Below are 20,414 nucleotides of genomic sequence, written 5' to 3'. Positions count from 1 at the left end.
AAATAATGGACTAAAGAATGCCAGGTGTGAACGTGCACACCATTCCTCAGCTAACATTTGCAACATTAGTTTCTGGTTTTCATTTTCTGAATCTGTTACTTGGTGTACACACTGTCAAAAAGTATACCCACCAGAATGAGTCCGCAGGTGACCTGTGAGTGCATCTCGACGGCGGCAAGCGTAGTTGCAAAGATGGCACTTGAACGGCTTCTCACCAGAGTGCAACTTAATGTGGCGAAGTAGATTGCCTTTCTGAGTAAAAGATGCACCACACTGACTGCATTGGAAGGGGCGCTCCCCTGCAAGGCAGAGTATATTTGTTAGCAAAAAAATACATACATTATGCGTGGAATTTCAGAAAAAAAAGATGTATCTTTGTTACTGTTCTCTAATTTCTGCCAGCTGTAGTTTTGATATAACATGAGGCATTCAGACTAAACCTGCCAGTTTCTCAACGCTTCAGTGGCTGGGTCAATTTGATCTGAAAAATCTAATTTTTTTTTAAATCAAAATGGCACATCACAATGAAGATTCAAACTCATTTAAATAGAGTGCCTGCATCATTGTGTGTTAAGAGCTACTCTTCCTGATCAGCAGTTTCAGAATAAACAGATTTGATTTCTGAATGTTGTGGCATTTTGTTTTTTTAATGTGGATTTTCAGTGGTTCTTTAAAAAAAATAAGAAATGGCAATGAACAAGAAAAAAAAGAAAACTTATTAAAAATGCATTTCAGGCTCTCAGTTTAATCTCTGCATCACATTCTCATTTTAAATGTGAAGCATTTTGTTATTCCAGTTATGAATTTTCTTTTGGAAATGGCATGCAAAAATGCGGCACAGTAAAATCCAAATGAAATGATGAAGGTAAAAAACAGAAAAAAAGCGGTGCCTGTTTTTACCAGTGTGGCTACGTTTGTGCACCATGAGGACATTTGGGCCAATGCAAATTATTCCACAGATATCACACTTCAGCTTGCCATTTGGAAGTCGAATGCCACCAACTCCAGAAAATGCTTTGTTGCCTTGGCCATTGTGTGGTCCGTTCAATTTAGTCCCTGAAGTATCTATCATTCGTAAGTCTTCAGCGCACTCTTCGCCATTTGTGTCACAGGCTCTCCCATTCTCTTCATCACTTGGAGTTTCCATTTTAATAGAATTTGCTGCAAGAAAATAGAACACAATATGTAGCAGATGTGGGCGTGATACTAAAATAGCGACATAATCATTTTACACAGGAGGGGAGGAGGTGACAAAACTTGCAACAATTTTCATATTCAGGAATCAGACACCAAAAGGTGGGGTTGTGCACCAAGCATCAGGACAGGGTTATCTCTAGGGAAGTGAGCAGGCTATGCTGTCCCTTGAGCCTGTTCCAACATTGAGTGAGATCACGGCTGATGTGCAAACTAACTCCATATGACCTGACAAAAAAAAACACTCAATCTCAGATGTAAAATTAACAGCTGACCTAGTATTAACAGTCATTTGTGCAAGAGACTTCCTAACATATACTGCCTTTCATTGTGCAGAAGTGTTTCTGAATATTAAGGGCCTGACCTTTTGGCCACATCCCAATATCTTATAATTCTTAACCATGCTGTACTAGATTTTTCTTCTAACGACACCATTAGTTCCCTTTATTACACTGAAAACTTTGATCAAAGCAACCCTATTTTCTGCCATGTTGCTTTGCAATTTAGCCCTTCTAATCTTAGGGCTCTTGCTGGAAAATCAATGCTGCACACTCACTGAGGCCAATATAACCTTCATAGTATCATAAAGCCTTACAGTGCAGAAAGAGGCCCTTCAGCCCATCGAGTCTGCACCGAACATAATCCCACCCAGGCCCTACCCCCATATCCCTATATATTACACCCACTAATCCCTCTAACCTACGCATCCCTGGACACTAAGGGGCAATTTCTTAGCATGGCCAATCAACCTAACCCATACATCTTTGGGCCGTGGGAGGAAACCGGAGTACCCAGAGGAAACCCATGCAGACACGAGGAGAATGTGCAAACTCCACACAGACGGTGACCTAAGTCGGGAATCGAACCCAGGTCCCTGGAGCTGTGAAGCAGCAGTGCTAACCACTGTGCTACCGTGCCACCCAAGGATGTATTGCCCAGGAGTGCTCTACACATGGTGTTACTCGGGCTTTGTACAGCTGTAGCATAACTCTTGGCCTCTTGGATTTCAGCCTTCTGGATATAAAGGCCAACCCAAGCTTATTTCTCATCTGTTCAATGCTATCAAGAACGGATCAGTAATTTATTTGTGACATCTGTGTAATTGCCCTTGATTGCTTGAAAGATTCCAATCTTAATTAAAAACCAATCCAATCAAATGTTGGAAGACCTATTCTGAGATAGAAAATACAAGATACTACCTGCAACAGTGGCAGTTTAGCATCAGTCGGTACAAATTTAAGATCCTTTGTTACATGTGGCATTTTCATTAACTAGTACTGTCTGAGCACATTAGCTGGACATTAATATGGTTGGAATGTCAAGACAAAAATAATAGCATACATTTTTACACCAACATTTGAATTTTGAAATTCTGCCACATTAACATCCCTTGGATAATGCAAAGAGACAGGAATAATTAATGATAAACACGTAATACATCACAGAGAAGACTCCTTTGTGGGCTCCGACTCCAGAATATACCAGATATAATTGCATTTAACCACATGGTGAATGATTTAAACACACCTAATGAGCCTCTGATGCATGTTACATTAGTATGCCTCTGTAAGCAGAACATTATCTCAAAAGATTTTTTTCCCTGGGTTATTATTTTATACCAAATTGGAAACAAATCTGCAAACAGAGCAATCTTCCAAAAGGAATACAGAATCTTGTGCAGGCATTGAGGATCTCGCCTGCCAGTTAGAGAGCCGATGAGGGATCCGCACTGCCTTACTGAGCAGGCCCGCAAAACCTCAAGCTAATTAGAATGGCAAGGCTAACAGCCAGGACCTTTACCTGGAATCAAGGTCCGGGGATGGGGGCTCCTCGCTTACACAAGCTGCCAGCCAATTAGAAGCAGGTAGCTCTGGTGTGAATAGAAAATTCTGTCTGCTGCATCAAGTTAGGTAGGTACTCAATAGCTGTGAGGAGTTTAAGTATTTAATTACAAAAACTGGATGTTTCATTTTATTCATGGGATGTAAGCATTGCTGACAAGGCCCACTATTTATTGCCCATCCCTAACTGTCCCTGAGAGGGTGGTGATAGGCCACTTTCTTGGTCCGTCGCAGTCCATGTGGTGTATGCTCCCTGTCATCACGCTCCTTGCCACCAAACTAAGCCCACCACCCCCAACCCTAGACTGAAGGCTCCCCCCCATTGAATACAGTCCATCAATATCAGAATCTCTCCTGTCTTACGTGGCTCTGTTGTGGTGCAAGGAGTCAAGATTGTCACTAAAATCAGGAAAATGCAGGTGATTTTCACATTGGATTCTGCCAACCTCCAAACTGACATTTCTAAGCATCCGCCTACCTATTAATTTCTCCCACTGTCTAAGTATTTGAATCTTTGTTGCATCTTTTATTCTGCCTCCATCACCTTATTTCCCACTTCACTCGTCTCTCAACTATGACGATATATACCAGTCAGTCATTAATAAATCCAATTGGAAATTCAGAAGAAACTCAGAGTAGTGAGAATGTGGAATGCGCTGCCACAGGGAATGGAGTCGTGGAGTTTTGGTCTCTATGGCATTTGAGGCGGTGCAGTGAAGGTCCATTAGATTGGTCCCTGGGATGAGAGAGTTGTCCTATGATGAGAAACTGAGCCTATACTCTCTGAAGTTTGGGAAAAAAGTTGATTTCAATCTCATATATGAAATTCTGAAGCTGATCACAGGGGACAGGGAAAGATACTTTTTCTTAGCTGGGGAGTCTGGAACACAGGGGCACAACCTCAGGAAAAGGGCCTGATAATTTAGGAGTGAGATGAACAGAAATGTCTTCACTCAGAAGTGTTGTGAATGCTCCATTGCTGAATACATTTAAGGCTGGGGTAGACTAATTTACAGTCAAAGAATTAAAGGTTATGGGAGCAGGTAGGAAAATGGAGTTCTTGGAGATAGTAATTGTCCAGCATTTGTATGTTACTTGTTACTCATCAGTCCAAGTGTGAATATTATCCAGGTCATGCTGCAAGTAGGCATGGACTGCTTCATTATCAGAGAAGTTGTGAATATAAGTAAACATTGTGCAATGATCAGTAAACATCCCCACTACTGACTTTTTGGTGGAGGGCAGGTTATTGATGTAGCAGTTCAAGATGGTTAGATCTCAGGTATTTCTCTGAAGAAATCCCTTTTGTGATATCCTGGAGCGGGAATAATTGTCCTTCCAAGAACCACACCCATTTTCCTTAGTATTCAGCATGACTCCAACCAATGGGGCGTTTTCCCATGATTCTCACCAATATTCAGACTCCTTGATGTAAATTCAGGTTGCCTTGATGCCAATCTCTGGAGTTCAGCTCTTTTGTCCATGTTTGATCTGAAGCTATAATGAAATCTGGAGTTGGATGATCATAGCTGTAACCAAACTAGGCAGTAGTGAACACTGGTGATCAAGTGCCGTTTGGGCGAATGGGCCAGGAAATGGCAAATGGAATTTAATGTTGGCAAGTGCGAGGTGGTCCACTTTGGTAGGAATAATGGTAGGAAGGATTATTACTTATGTGGAGAAAAGCTGCAGCAGGCGACGGTGCAGAGGGACCTCGGGGTCCTTGTGCATGAGTCGCAAAAACCCAGCTTGCAGGTGCAGCAGGTGGTCAGGAAGGCGAATGGGATGCTGGCCTTCATAGCGAGGGGGATTGAATATAAAAGTAGGGAGGTCTTGCTGCAGCTGTATAGGGCATTGGTGAGGCCGCAGCTGGAGTACTGTGTGCAGTTTTGGGCGCCGTACTTACGCAAGGATATTTTGGCCTTGGAGGGAGTGCAGAGGAGGTTTACTAGGCTGATGCCGGAGTTGAAGGGGTTGAGCTATGAGGAGAGGCTGAATAAATTAGGCTTGTACTCGTTAGAGTTTAGAAGAATGAGGGGAGATCTCATTGAGACGTATAAGTTGATGAATGGGATGGATAAGATAGAGGTGGAGAGACTCTTCCTGCTCAGAAAGGACAGGAGGACTAGGGGGCACAGCCTCAAGATAAAGGGGGGGACGGTTTAGAACGGAGTTGAGGAGGAACTTCTTCACTCAAAGGGTGGTGAATCTCTGGAATTCTCTGCCCGTTGAAGTGGTGGAGGCTACCTCGCTAAATATTTTTAAGACGCGGGTTGATGGGTTTTTGATAGGCAAGGGGATTAAGGGTTATGGGGAGAGGACGGGAATGTGGAACTGAGCCACGACAGATCAGCCATGATCTTATTGAATGGCGGGGCAGGCTGGAAGGGCTAGATGGCCTACTCCTGCTCCTATTTCTTATGTTCTTATTATGATCCCATCCATCATTTTGTTGATGATGAGGGTAGACTCATGGTAGGGTAATTAGTAGGATCCAATGTGCATTTTGCAGATAGGACGTTCATAGGTAATTTTTCACTTTTCACTAAGTGTCAGTGTTCTAGCTGTACGAGAACAGCTTGGCTAGTACAGCTAGTTCAGGAGCACAGCCCTTCAACACGGCAGTCAGGATTCTACTGGGGCCTTTGCTGTACCTGTTGTACCAGCTCAGCCATTTTTGGTTATCACACTGAGTGAAGTGACTTGGCTGAAAACAGGCATCTGTATGCGGGGGACTTTCGGAGGTGGCTGAGATGAATCATCAACTCAGTACATCTGGATGAAATGGCAGGGCCAAAACAGTTCTGGATGTTTTTGCGAATAAGGAATAGCCACAAAAGATTTCTTCCTTAAATTGTAATTATGGTAGTTTTAAGTGAGTAACATCTCTAATTTTGTAATTTTCTGCTTTTGGCATACCCTGCTATTTATTCTATATGAAAAAGGGCTGAGTTCAACTAGTTTCATCTGCAATTCCTGTTGGCATATCTTTGAAAAAGAATGCCTGCGACGCCAGTTTGTTTTAGGTTGATGCTGCACTTAATAATACAATGAATTAATAATGAAAACTTCATTATGAAAATAATTGAAAATACACCAGTAATGATTACACTTTGAAACGAGATTACATCAACTTGGGAGCCTGATGGAAATATAATGCTTGAGAACAGGAGGGAAAAAAGGTCTCTTATGGAGAGCTGCATTTAGCAAATGTAAGATCTTTCTCCACAATTTATCAAGTCAGTTCCATCTAACTTATGCTGCAATGTAGAGTACCTTATATATTTATAAATGGGAAATAGCTGATAAAGCTTTGAAACCATGATTTTTGGACCACATTTCTAGTCCAAGTTAAAGTACGTGGATAGACCAACAACACTTCTAATGCCTTATCTTATTAACTCCTGCTATTCTTACGGTTTTGCACAATAGCCTTTCATCACACTGCTACCTGTTATAATATTACCATCAGATCGACAATCTTCAATTTGCATATGCAATCACATAAAATTAAACTCCATTATTAGATTAATTTACACCCAGAATTTTGAACTATCTTTCTCCTTTATATACTAACTGATCCATTATGGCTTTACAATATTTTTTGCTTTATGTCACATTTCCAATGTTTAAGCATAATATGGCAAAAAATTAATTTGTCTGATTGAATCATTTAAACCCATAGATTGTTCACTGCTAAATGACGCAAATACAAGTTAATGATGATTAAAATTCAATGTATAACAGGACCTAAATCAACTGTTTTTCACCACACAGATGGGAACGTGCAACATCCTTCCTGCAACCAAACCTTCAGTGAGACCTCATTTTAAACAAACTCCTATTACAAGTTTCTTTCTTATCTGGTTTTGGCTGAAGCTGTGTAAAGGCAGATTCAGCATTGACATTACAGCAACTCATATTTATATAGCACCTTTATTATAATAAATCACCCCATGATGCTTCACTGGAATGATAGGAAGTAAAATTGGACACCGAGTCACATAAAGTAGCCAAAGGGTTGGCCAAAGAGGTAGGTTTTAAAAGAGGAAAAGAGAGGTAGAGAGATGGAGGGTTTGGGGAGGAAATTCCAGAACTTAAAGGTTTAGTTGCCAATGGTGGCACAATTAAAATCAGGGTTGCCCAAAACACAAGAATTAGAAAAGTGCAGAGGGTGGTGGGGCTAGAGGAGATTACTGAGACAGGGAGGGTGAGACCATGGAGAAACTTGAAAATATGGATGAGAATTTTAACCTCAAGACGTTGCCTGAAGGGGAGTGAATCTAAGTCAACAAGCAGACGAATGATGGGTGAACAGGACTTGGCACAAGCAAGGACATGGGCAGCATAGTTTTGGGTGACCCTGAGTTTTTGGACCATGAAATATGGGAAGCCAGCCAGGAATGTGTTAAGTAGTCAAGTCTAGAGGTAACACAGGCATTGATGAGGGTTTGAGCAACAGATGAGCTGAGACAGGGATGAAGTTGGACAATATTATGGGGGTGGAAATAGGCGATCTTACTGATAGCACCAGATATGTGATCGGTAGCTCACCTCAGATCAAATATGACACTATGAACTCGAGCCTCCGGAAAAGGAATTCACTTTAATTGTCACGCAATTGTAATAATGATGCTTAACTGAAATTTAGTTCAATCTTGAACGATAATTTTCAGAGTTTTTTTTAAGTCATGGCATATGGCTTAGGAACGTTATTTAGTACCTGAAAGCTTCTGTTGACCACTGAAAGACATTAATCAATTAATCTGAAATCTCTAGCATACTTCCACATCTGCACATTTGTCTGTTTGGGGAGGAAATGGCCTCACATGGTACAGCAATATTAAAGAGGCCATTTCCTCCTTGGTTTTCATAGAGTGGTCACAATATTAGTTTGATTAACAAGATACTAAGGCTTTAAAAAAAAAATTGCACATATGCCAGACCTTAATAGGTCAGAACCTTGTAACTTACAACTAATGTGCAATCATTTATCTTTATACTGCTCTTCCACAATGTACTAGATAGTACTGCCAACCATGCAGAGACTCCATCCCACTGATCTAGTTTACAAAGGGGAAGTGCTATATGAATAACCCTACATTTCAAAAGGAAAACTTGTTTTTTTTTGTCTACATGAATCAACACAGGCCAATTTTAAAGCCATGGGTTAATTGGTATGGAGGTTGCAGATTCATGGCATGTCAATCATCTCTCTCCATTTCCAATCTAATAATCTTCAATGCCAACCAGGTATTTATCAGGCTCTTTATTTTGAAGGACTTCATTGGAACAAATCTCCATTTCCACCCAAAGTCTTTTTCCAAAGATTGTATCATTAATATTTTATTAAATCACTCCAAAGTGCTCCTTGCCTGTTATTTTAGTTTCAGCAAGTATTCAGGTTTGGTTAAGCAAAGCAAGTGTTCAAACTCTGCAATGTCTCAGCTGTATTGAGGGATTTGTGACCATCACTTTATCTTTTGGGTTTATTGTTTGAGACCAAACACTCAAGGACAAATAACCAGATCAATTCAGAACTCTCTGAGCTGCTTGACATTTTCTTTTTGGTAAAGATTGTCTGTTCAGATTTTTCTTCAATTTACTGTTGGGAAATAATGAAGAAAACAATGCGCACTGTAAAATGGCTGATATTTTGCATGTTCACCAATAGAATTTTTAAAGATTTCAATGATTTGCTGTTCCATTAAAAATAAACACAATGAAACATGCAAAGAACAAAGAATGGAGAAAAATTACAGAACAGGAACAGGCCCTTCGGCCCTCTAAGCCTGCATCGACCATGCTGCTCGACTTAACTAAAACTCCCTACCCTTCCAGGGACCATATTCCCCTATTCCCATCTTATTCATGTATTTGTCAAGACGCCCCTCAAAAGTCACTAGCGTATCCACTTTCACTACCTCCCCTGGCAGCGAGTTCCAGGCACCCACCACTCTCTGTGTAAAAAAAATCTGCTTTGTACATCTCCTTTAAACCTTGCCCCTCGCACCTTAAACCTATACCTCCTAGTAACTGACTCTTCCACCCTGGGAAAAAACTTCTGGCTATCCATTCTGTCCACGCCTCTTAAAATCTTGTAGACTTCTATCAGATCGCCAATCAACCTCCATCGTTCCAGCAAGAAGAAACCAAGTTTTCCCAACCTCTCCTCATAGCTAATGCCATCCATATCAGGCAACATCTTGGTAAATCTTTTCTGTACCCTCTCCAAAGCCTCCACATCCTTCTGGTAGTGTGGGAACCAGAATTGAAAGCTATATTCCAAGTGCGACCTAACTAAGGTTCTATAGGGCTGCATCATGACTTGCCAATTTTTAAACACAGTGCCCTGGCCGATGAAGGCAAGCATGCCGTTTGCCTTCTTGACTACGTTCTCTGCTTGCGTTGCCATTTTCAGTGACCTGTGTACTTGTACATCCGGATCCTTTTGCCTATCAATGTTCTTAAGGGTTCTGCCACTTACTGTCTGTTTCCTATCTGTATTAGACCTTCCAAAATGCATTGCCTCACATTTGTCCTGATTAAACTCCATCTGCCATTGCTCTGCTCAAGTCTCCAACCGATCTATGTAAGAACATAAGAAATAGGAGCAGGAGTAGGCCATCTAGCCCTTCGAGCCTGCCCCGCCATTCAATAAGATCATGGCTGATCTGAATTGGATTAGTTCCACTTTCCCGCTTTCTCCCCATAACCCTTAATTCCCTTGTCTGTCAAAAACCTATCTACCCGTGACTTAAATATATTTAGCGAGGTAGCCTCCACCACTTCAATGGGCAGAGAATTCCAGAGATTCACCACCCTTTGAGTGAAGAAGTTCCTCCTCAACTCCGTTCTAAAGTGGCCCCCCCCCTTACCTTGAGACTGTGCCCTCTCGTCCTGCTGTCCTTTCTGAGCAGAAAGAAGCTCTCTATCTCTACCCTATCCATCCCTTTCATTATCTTATACGTCGCTATAAGATCCCCCCTCATCCTTCTAAACTCCAATGAGTACAGACCCAGTCTATTCAGTCTCTCTTCATAGTCTAACCCCCTCATCTCCGGTATCAGCCTAGTGAACCTCCTCTGCACTCCCTCCAAGGCCAAAATATCCTTGTGCAAGTGCGGCGACCAAAACTGCACACAGTACTCCAGCTGAGGCCTCACCAGTGCCTTGTACAGTTGCAGCACGACCTCCCTGTTTTTATATTCTATCCTCCTCGCTATAAAGCCCAGCATACCATTCGCCTTCTTGATCACCTGCTGCACCTGCAGACTGGGTTTTTGCGACTCATGCACAAGGACCCCCAGGTCCCTCTGCACCGTAGCATGCTGCAGCTTTTCTCCCTTTAAATAGTAATCCCTCCTACTATTATTTCTGCCAAAGTGGATAACCTCACACTGGCTAACATTATACTCCATCTGCCAGGTCCTCGCCCACTCGCTCAGCCTATCCAGATCCCTCTGCAGACTTTCTACACCCCCACACAACTTGCTTTTCCACTCATCTTTGTGTCATCAGCAAATTTTGTTACCCTACACTCAGCCCCCTCCTCCAGATCATCTATATATCATCTATCTCCTGCTGTATCTTCTGATGGTCCTCATCACTATCCGCAAATCCACCAACCTTTGAGTTGTATGCAAATTTGCTAATCAAACCAGTTACATTTTCCTCCAAATCATTTATATATATTACAAACAGCAAAGGTTCCAGCACTGATCCCTGAGGAACACCACTTGTCACAGCTCTCCATTCAGAAATGCACCCTTCCACTGCTACCCTCCGTCTTCTTTGACCGAACCAGTTCAGTATCCATCTTGCCAGCTCACCTCTGATCCCATGCGACTTCACCTTCTTAACCAGTCTGCCATGAAGGATCTTGTCAAAGGCCTTATTGAAGTCCATGTAGGCAACATCCACTGCCCTACCCTCATCAATCACCTTCATCATTTCCTCGAAAAACTCGATCAAGTTAGTGAGACATGACCTCGCCTTCACCAAACCATGTTGTCTGTCACTAATACGTCCACTTAATTCCAAGTGGGAATAAATCCTGTCTCGAAGAATCCTCTCCAATAATACCCGTATCACTGATGTAAGGCACACTGGCCTGTAATTATCTGGATTATTCTTGCTACTCTTTTTAAACACAGGAACAACATTGGCTATTCTCCATTCTTCTGGGACCTCCCCTGTAGCTAATGAGGATACAAAGATTTCTCTCAAGGCCCCAGTAATTTCCTCCCTTGCTTTAGTATTCTGGGATACATCCCGTCAGGCCCTGGGGACTTGTCTACCTTAATGTTTCTCAAGAATTCCAAAACCTCCTACTTATTGATCTCAACATGACCCAAACTATCTACACCCCCTTTCCCAGACATCATCCACCAAGTCCTTCTCTTTAGTAAATACTGACGCAAAGTACTCATTTCATACCTCACCCATTTCCTCTGGCTCTACGGATAGATTCCCTCCCTTATCCTTGAGTGGGCAAAGCCCTCTCCCTGGTACCCTCTTGCTCTTCATGTATGTGTAAAAAGCCTTGGGATTTTCCTTAGTCTTGCTGGCCAATGCTTTTTCATGACCCCTTTTAGCCCTCCTATTTCCTTGCTTAAATTTCTTTCTACTTTCCTTGTATGCCACACTTGCTTCATGTGTTCCCAGCCTCCTAGCTTTGACGAATGCTTTTTCTCTTTGACTAGGCTTACAATATCTCTCGTTATCCAAGTTTCCCAAAACTTGCCATACTTATCCTTCACCCTTACAAGAATGTGCTGTCCTGAAATCCTATCAACTTACACTTGAAAGCCCCTCACATGCCAGAATTTGATTTGCCTTCAAACATCTGCCCCCAATCTACATTCTTCAGTTCCTGCCTAATATTGTTGTAATTAGCCTGCCCCCAATTTAGCACTTTCACTTGAGGACTACGCTTACCTTTATCCATCAGTACCTTGACGCTTACTGATTTGTGGTCACTGTTCTTGAACTGCTCCCCTACAGAAACACCGACCACCTGGCTGGGCTCATTCCCCAATACCAGTCCAGTATGACTCCTTCCCTCGTTGGACTATCTACATACTGTTTCAAGAAGCCCTCCAGGATGTTCCTTACAAACTCTGTCCCATCCATGCCTCTAGCACTGAGTCCCAATCAATATAGGAGAAATTAAAATGTCCCACCACAACAACCCTGTTACTTTCACACCTTGTCAAATATCTGTTCCTCTATCTCCAGCTGGCAGTCGATGGTCTATAGTAAACCCACAACATTGTGACTACACCCTTCCTATTCCTGAGCTCTACCCAAATTGCCTCGCAGTATGAGCCCAGAGCTCGGAACTCATCAATAATAAGTGGTCGACCAAACTGATAATCAGTTTTTGAGTGGTTAGCCAATTACAATATCACATGGGGATCTATATAATTAGTAACTATAAGAGTAGACTCAGAAGAGGTCAAAGTGATTGTTAGTAAACTGACAGCAGCTGTTCTATTTGCAGAATTGGTTGGATATGAAGTTGCTATCATGAAGTGTCCATTTACCCAGAGTTCATACAGGGACAATCAGTGCAACACAATAGTTGTGAGTTATAAACTGATTGGCAAATATAACATGCGCTGGTATATGACAATTATGCTTTGAAAGAATATTATCAAAAACATATGTTGAGTCATTCATCCAGGATAGAAATTATACATTCAGATTCTTCAGGGACAAAGATTCCGAAAAAATCTTTTTGGGACAAAAGGGCAGAGATTTGGGCAGACTTTCCGGCCATGCCAAGGTTGGAAAATCCCACCCGAGGTCAATGGACCTTTGACAGGTCCAGTCCCACTGCTACGATACTCAGGTGAAACAGGAAAATTCACCTTTTAGTGTCTAAACAATTCCGGGGGGTGGGGGGGAGCGAAGGTCTAGTGATATTATTATCTGACCGTTAATCCAGAAACTCAGCTAACACTCTGGGGACCCGGGTTCAAATCCTCCCACGGCAGATGGTGAAATATCTGCAAGTAAGAAACTACCGATGGCCATGAAACCACTGTTGATTGTCAGAAAAACCCATCTGGTTCACGAATGTCCTTTAGGGAAGGAAATCTGCTGTCCTTACCTGGTCTGGCCTACATGTGACTCCAGAGCTCTAAAGGGCAACTAGGGGATGGGCAATAAATGTTGGCTAGCCAGCGATGCCCACATCCCATGAATGAATAAAAAAAGGTATCTGAACCTATTGGCACATATCAGTGTGTCTATCAGTTGAGTTTTTGTGTGAGGCACGTCATCAGACTGGGGATAGGTGCCTAGTTGCGTACCAGATGGTTCAGTGCTTAGGATCATCTTCATCCTTATTTATATCAGTGACTGCATGTAAGTATTATTAAATTACAAATGCAGCAGATTTATTGGTTAATTGAGTACCTAGATGATAACTGAAATTTATTATTGACAAATGCATAGCCAGAACTATGCAGTGTAACACTTGACCTTAGAATGTATCGGGGGGAGGTGATCATAACTTGGAATAGAGTATGCAGATCTGGTGGCCATATTTCATGCACCTTTAAGGAGAAGAAAAACCAAAATGGTTGGACACCTGAAGGAGATGAGGTCTGAGGAAAGATGGGAGAAACTTGAGAAACAATTTAACAAATGTGCATTGTTAATGGAAGTCTCACCCAGTGGAATGTGTCCTTCAATATGGCTGGTGTGTTGCCCATGATTTTCCAATGCACAAAGCCATCAGGCATTTTAAATCACTCCTTATTCTGCATAGTCTATAGAGAATTCTTTCTCATTTAGACTGGTCCTTTATTTCTAGTTAGGTAAAGCATGGCTGAATCTTTAGATTATATACCATACCCCAACATGATAGGACATCTCTCCATTAGATTCTGAGTTTTGGCAGCATATTCTTCCTTCTGCATCCAGTCTAGGCCTATGCAGAGCTCAGGGAGGCAATGACCTGGCGGTATTATCACTAGTTTAGTAATCCAGAAACTCAGCTAATGTTCTGGAGACTCAGGTTCGAATCCTACCAGATGGTGGAATTTGAATTCATTAAAAACTATCTAGAATTAAGAATCTACTGATAACCATTATCGGTTGTTGGAAAAGCCAATTTGATTTATTAATATCCTTTAGGGAAGGAAATCTGTCGTTCTTACCTGATCTGGCCTATATATGACTCCAGAGCCACAGCAACGTGGTTGACTCGCAACAGTGCTATGAAATGACCCTGCAAGCCATTCAGTTGTATCAATGTTTCAAGAAGGCAGTTTATCACCCTCTTCTACAGATGGACAATAAATGCTGGCCAAGCCAGCAATGCTCCAAGGAGCGAAGGAATTAAAAAAAAAGGCCAATAAAGAGTCTATTTGTACCATTAGGATGAGGGATCCTTTGAAGAGGATTTTATGTGAAGCTTTGCTCCATCATACTGATCTATCTTCTCTGGAAATGCAAAAGACACCATAACTGTTTTTTTTTGGGTCATGGTATCCAGCTTGGGACTACGGGGGACTGGGGTTTCCGCTTTGTTGCAAAGCGGACCAGCAGGAATTTCAGCCCAAGTAAATATTAGTGGCAACATCAAAAAATTCTATAAAGTATTGAATGGATGAAGTAAATTAAACTAATTTGATGAATTTAAGTCAGAGTATAATTTCAGGATCAGTAGAAGACATACATTTATGAAACACAACTTCAATTCAGGTCTTTGAGAAACAAATCTTTAGTGAAAGAGTAATTAGTATTGATAAAGCTCTCCCAGTGGAATCCAAGATGTTGCAAGTTCATGATATAATTAGATGCTACTTTTGATGAGTTGAAGTCATTGAGAACAAGTTCAATGGGCTGAAAGGCCTATTCTTTCTTTGACACATTCTTGCACTCCTGTGACATGGCTGTCTGAAGACAGACTGATATTACAACTGCTCCTAAAATCTTTCCATTTTTGAGCTCTTTAACAGAAATAGCAATGTAGTTGCTGTGGGTTACTTTCTTCATTGCTGCCTTCACTTCAGAAAAAAGTTGAAAAGCTTCTTATCCAATTGCCAATTACAACAACTTAGTTTGAAACAATTATCACTGACACATAATTGGCTTTAATGCTTACTACTTTATTCCCTTTGTTAGTGCAGATGTGTGGAAGTCTTCAGAGAGGTATTACGTAACAGAATACATATTCAATTTGATCTGCCATGAAAATATGGTGCAAACTATGACAGATACACTGGGTGAGATTTCTGGCCATTCCTACTCATGGGATTTTCAGTAGCACTGAAAGTGACCTCTTGTCGATTTGTCTGGTTTAATTTTTATTATACATTTTCATAGTGACTTGATAAAACTGAGTGGTTTGCTAAAAGGACATTAAGGGTCAACCGATATCTGCAATTAAATGTAAGGTCTGGATGGACTTCCTTCTCTAAAGGATATCAGTAAACTAGATGGTTCACCAGGTGGATTTCTTTCAACCAAAATCCGATACACTTAAAGTCATAATTACTGTGACTTGCTTTTTAACCCCATATTTATACAATTAACTGGATTTAAATTCTCGAGTCAGGATTATCAAACTGTTAGGACTAATCTTTGCTGTTGTGATTCTATCTCACTGGACCATCTGACTCAGGCTGTATGTGATACGCGCAGCGCAGGGCCCCCCTGCGGATATGTGCAGCGCAGGGCCCCCCTGCGGATATGCGCAGCGCAGGGCCCCCCTGCAGATACGCGCAGCGCAGGGACCCCCTGCGGATACGCGCAGCACAGGGCCCCCCTGCGGATACGCGCAGCACAGGGCCCCCCTGCGGATACGCGCAGCGCAGGGACCCCCTGCGGATACGCGCAGCGCAGGGCCCCCCTGCGGATACGCGCAGCACAGGGCCCCCCTGCGGCCTTCAGTTATGTGCTGCAAAGTTGGATATAAGGAAGCTACATCCACTTTTTTGCGGCACCAGCAACTGTAAACCAGGGAAGTGTTTGTTCCAGCACAGTGTTACCACAAAACACATCTTCCGTTCACTGCCCGTGTCAGCATTCCACAGGGACCGCCTCCTTTATGGCACTCTGGTCCAATCATCCATCACTTCCAACTCCCCATTCCCTTCCCTTGCAACTGCAGAAGGTGCAACACCTGCTCCTTTACTTCCTCCCTCCGCATCGTTCAAGGCCCCAAATAATTCTTTCAAGTGAAGCAGTATTTCATTTGCACTTGCTTCACATTTTTTCCACTGTTTTCACTGCTCTCAATGCAACTCCTTTACATAAGAGCAACACGTGGCACAGTGGTTGGCACTGCTGCCCCACAATGCTAGGGACCCAGGTTCAATTCTAGCCTTGGCTCACTGTCTGTGTGGAGTTTGCATGTTCTCCCTGTGTCTATGGGTTTCTTCAGAGCGTTCCGGTTTCCTTCCACATTTCAAAGTTGTGCAGATTAGGTTGATAGGCCGTGATAAATTGCCCCTTAGTGTCATAGGTATTAGGAGGGTAAATATGTGGGGTTACAGGGATAGGACCTGGGTCGGTGGGCCAAATGGTCCCCTTCTACACTATAGATTCTATGATGGGAGACTAAAGTCAGAATGACTGACCACTTGCAGAACACGTTCACTCAGTCCACAAGCATAACCTCAATCTTCCTATTACTTGTCATTTTAACTCAGCATCTTGCTCTCATGTGCACATGTCCATCTTTTTTCCTGCTGCAATGCTCCAATGAAGGAACAGCATTTCATCTTTTGGTTAGGCACGTTGCAACCCTCAGGATTCAATGCTGAATTCGGCAACCTTTGGATTTTGACCTCTCTCCTCCAGTTTAAATTCCCCCCCCCCACCCCGGCCTCTTTTTTTAATATCCCATCCGTATACAGCTTCAATGCAAAACAACACCTCTCACATCAGGCCATCTGTCTTTTGTTCTTAAAGTTGCCACTTTCTTCTTGCAGTTTCTACAGCTCCAACACATTCCCCTCCTTTCAGTCCTGAGGAGTCTAAGGCAGTGATGTGCAACTGAGGTGAATGGGACAGATGAGTGGCCCTCTTTCATCTCAAGATTGAACTTGGGCGTATTCTCTTACAACAACCCTTAAGTAAGATTGAATACATAGTAATACACACTGAATATTTCATAACACGTAATCAAAAATGCTAAACAATTTGTATATTAATAGAACTGGAAGCAGTCAAGAACAAAATAAATATTTACACTTGATTTTTCACACAGTGATAAGTGTTTGGAACAAGCAGCCAGAGGTAGTCGTAAAGGCGGGTACAATTTTGTCTTTTGAAAAGCACTTAGACAGTTACATGGGTATGTGAGCCAAAAGTAGGAAATTGGGATTAGCTTAGGGATCTTAAAAAAAAGGGCGGCATGGACAAGTTGGGCCAAAAGGCCTGTTTCCATGCTGGAAACCTCTATGACTCTACGATTGGATGCAGAGGAAGCACATGGCTTGTTAGAATGTAACCAATGATAACAATTGGATCTGTTGTATTGACCAATGATAACATGCTGTAAGGGTCAGCTGACCCAGTAAACTACGTAACCAATGACAAAATGATGTGGTGGTCAGCTGATTAGGTATAAATAAGAAGCTGCTGGGGTTTGTAGGAGCTTGGAATGGCCCAGGGTGAGGCCTCAAGTATTGTAGTAATGATGCTTCTTCATTAAATTGTTTTCTTTGGTTTACAAGTTGGAGTAAGTTTTGTTTCATTTTATTGCTAATAACTGAAGACTCCCTTCTGCTGGATGAACATTGCTCTCACAGTCAGTGATGCGTGCAATCAACTTGCACCTCACTTCACATGCGTATCACTGAAGTTATATCAGTAAAATAAAGTTATGTGTGTAAAAGTCAGCAGAATGTGCATGGGTAATAGTTAACAAAATATCTTGAGGGCTGCACTCAGACCCTGATTTGCCGCATGTGGCCCTCAGGCTGCAGCTTGCCCATCACTGGTCTACAGACTCAAAGCGATAACTCTGTTTCTCTCCTTTTAGATGCTGGCAGACTTGCTGAGGTTTTCCAGCGTCCTCAGTCTTGTTTCAAGTAAGTTTAAGGATCCAGACAAGGTTAAAGGTATTTGACAGGCGAAGGAGAAGATAAGTGTCTATGTGGGTAGGATTTTAGGAGAAAGGAGAATATGAGTGTTGGCAGGGCGGGGAGGGGAATTGGTTTTGGCCCAGGCCTCAGGTTTGGCCATGGGGAAGAGGTTGCTCATTGCAAAAATTGGGATTCAGGCCTTGTTTTGGGAGGGGGTGGTGGGGGACCATGGACACGGGGCATCTCCTTGGAGGGAAGTTGGGTGTTGGTGTTGAGAGCCCTGTGGGGAGGAGGTAGTCATGGGGGAGGGGATGGAGTGGTAGTACTGTGGGAGGATGGTAGTTGGGGGTTGATGGGAGGGTCATATGGTATTGGCAGAGGTAGGTTGGGTGTGGGGAATTCCACCCCCCCCTCATGGTGCAGAGATGTGGGGTGAGTCCAGTGGGAGTTCAGCGTCGGTTTGTATAATAGGTATCTAGAAGTTAGAAGTAGTGTTAATTTTCCTAACATTTCTGGATAACTAGTGCTATATAACAGATGGGCCACCTGAAGTTTGCAAGTTAAGTCATATTTCCGGATGGTTCCCAGTGCAGGGGAATTACACTTCTTGTGCAATCCTTACCCGGGAACTTCCGGGGGTGGTGATTTTCCTGAGTGCATCTTTGGAGTAACCCCCAAACCTCCCAACCTCCAATTACAGCTTGGAAATTGCTACCATGTCCATCCGAGGGAAGCTCAATCTAAAAAGGCTGGGAAACTGAAAGTTCATTCTGGAGCAAGTAGTTCTGGAAAGGTTGGGAATTTTAGGGCTAGGTGCAGCATATTCTGTTATTGACATAGCAATAGTTGCTATATCTATTTGGCAGGATAGTGTTTTAATGATCATTGAAATCTCTCATGTCAGTAAATGTAAACTAAAAATGGTTTTTCCAGAGAAAGTCACAGAACGGTGTCAGCACAGTTCTTTTAAAGGTTCAAACTCTGAAATGTTCCACTTTGCCACTATACAAGGAATAAAGTAGTTTTGGTATTCAGAAGCTCCCTACCATTTGGGTAAATAATCAGGACAATGTATGTTTTCGGGGGGGGGGGGGGCGCGGAAATTAAGAATGATTTTGCACACACAATTGGCAGCTTTTTGTCTTGTGTTGTGGTGGGCAGCTCTGTGTTAAACATCATCTAGGATTCCGAGAGCCCGACTCTGGGGTGGCAGTCTCTCTCACATTTCCTGCAGAGGAAGAGAGTGGGTTGAGAAGATGCACGATTCACGGGCCTTGGTTTTCTCAAGCCTTGGTTTTCTCAAGCCTCAGTTTTCTCAGGACTGTCTTCTCGGCCAGCTGAGCTTTTTGTTCTCATCTTTACAAATGCCCTTCTGAAAAGGAGCTTTCAGAGGCTGCATCCATTGCCAAATATTCCCCCCATTGGTGGTGTCAATGTCCAGCACCTTGATACTTCACTTTCAGGTGTCTCTGTAGCAGAGGCATAGATAGTCAGGAAGTCAGGATTCAGTGGCCAGTTCACCATACAGAGGGTCTTTAGGTACACAGCTGTCATCCATCTGCTGAACATGCTAGGAAGTCACTGGGTGAGCAATGAGCGTATGCTGATGCACACACATCACAAAGCATATACCCAGAAATACACATGCAGCACACAAAGACACATGGTTACTTGCTTGTCCGTGTAAACACTGCCAATGTATAGTTTATGGAGGTGGTATAAAAAAGGTGAGTTTTAAGTCTCTTAATTGTTAGATTCATAATAAAGCAAACTGGCAATGTGACACAGATTCTGGGACTTTATGCAACATAAAAGTAGGAGAAAACTGCTACCTGCAGCGTCATGACAACATTTTTGTAAGCACGCTCAGCACTAAAGTATATTTTGCAATGTGACACTCCTGGCAAAGAGCTTACAGTGAAAACGTGTATCAGGAATTCAGCTGCTGGTGTAAGTGCCTTCGAATACAGCCATGCAATTCTGATCATCATTCTGATGTGTTCTTAGATATTGAATTTCTGTAAATCAATTTCTTTGGAAATTTGCCAATGAATTCAACACTTCAAAAGCACCAGCAAAGTTTGAATTCTAAAACACGCAAGCTAGTCATGTATCACATCTAAAGAACATGAATTACACACCTAATTTATCGTAGCACTCTCCTTGCATACCGGCCTGTGCTCTGCCTCAGAGGAAACTAACTGATCCATTCAAGAATCTGAATTTAGTCAGAGGTACGAGATTAGAACATCTTCTCAAGTTCAATTCTGATGTTTGACCTCATGTTACATTGCCAATTTCCCTTGGAACTCATAGCTTAGGTCAGCAG

At 42.5% G+C, this 20,414-nt stretch overlaps 1 protein-coding gene across 7 annotated transcripts in view; it reads right to left on the bottom strand.

Annotated features, from left to right (window-relative positions):
- ikzf1 (IKAROS family zinc finger 1 (Ikaros)) overlaps positions 1–20,414 on the bottom strand; it is an 89,367-nt gene that overhangs the window by 25,022 nt on the left and 43,931 nt on the right. For 6 of the 7 annotated variants that reach the window (XM_080208885.1, XM_080208919.1, XM_080208927.1 and 3 more), the window contains exons 4-5: positions 901–1,161; positions 132–299 (exon numbers count right to left, since the gene is read on the bottom strand). In XM_080208885.1, coding sequence (XP_080065011.1) covers positions 132–299; positions 901–1,161 — 429 coding nt within the window. The remainder of the gene's footprint in view (positions 1–131; positions 300–900; positions 1,162–20,414) is intronic. The other variant, XM_080208902.1, reaches the window with a different exon arrangement.

This window comes from Carcharhinus amblyrhynchos, chromosome 2 (assembly GCF_965287045.1).
Source record: "Carcharhinus amblyrhynchos chromosome 2, sCarAmb.v2.hapA, whole genome shotgun sequence".
Taxonomy (NCBI): Eukaryota; Metazoa; Chordata; class Chondrichthyes; order Carcharhiniformes; family Carcharhinidae; genus Carcharhinus; species Carcharhinus amblyrhynchos.
The sequence above is the reverse complement of the archived record's forward strand: the minus strand, read 5'-3'. Positions and strand labels throughout refer to the sequence as shown.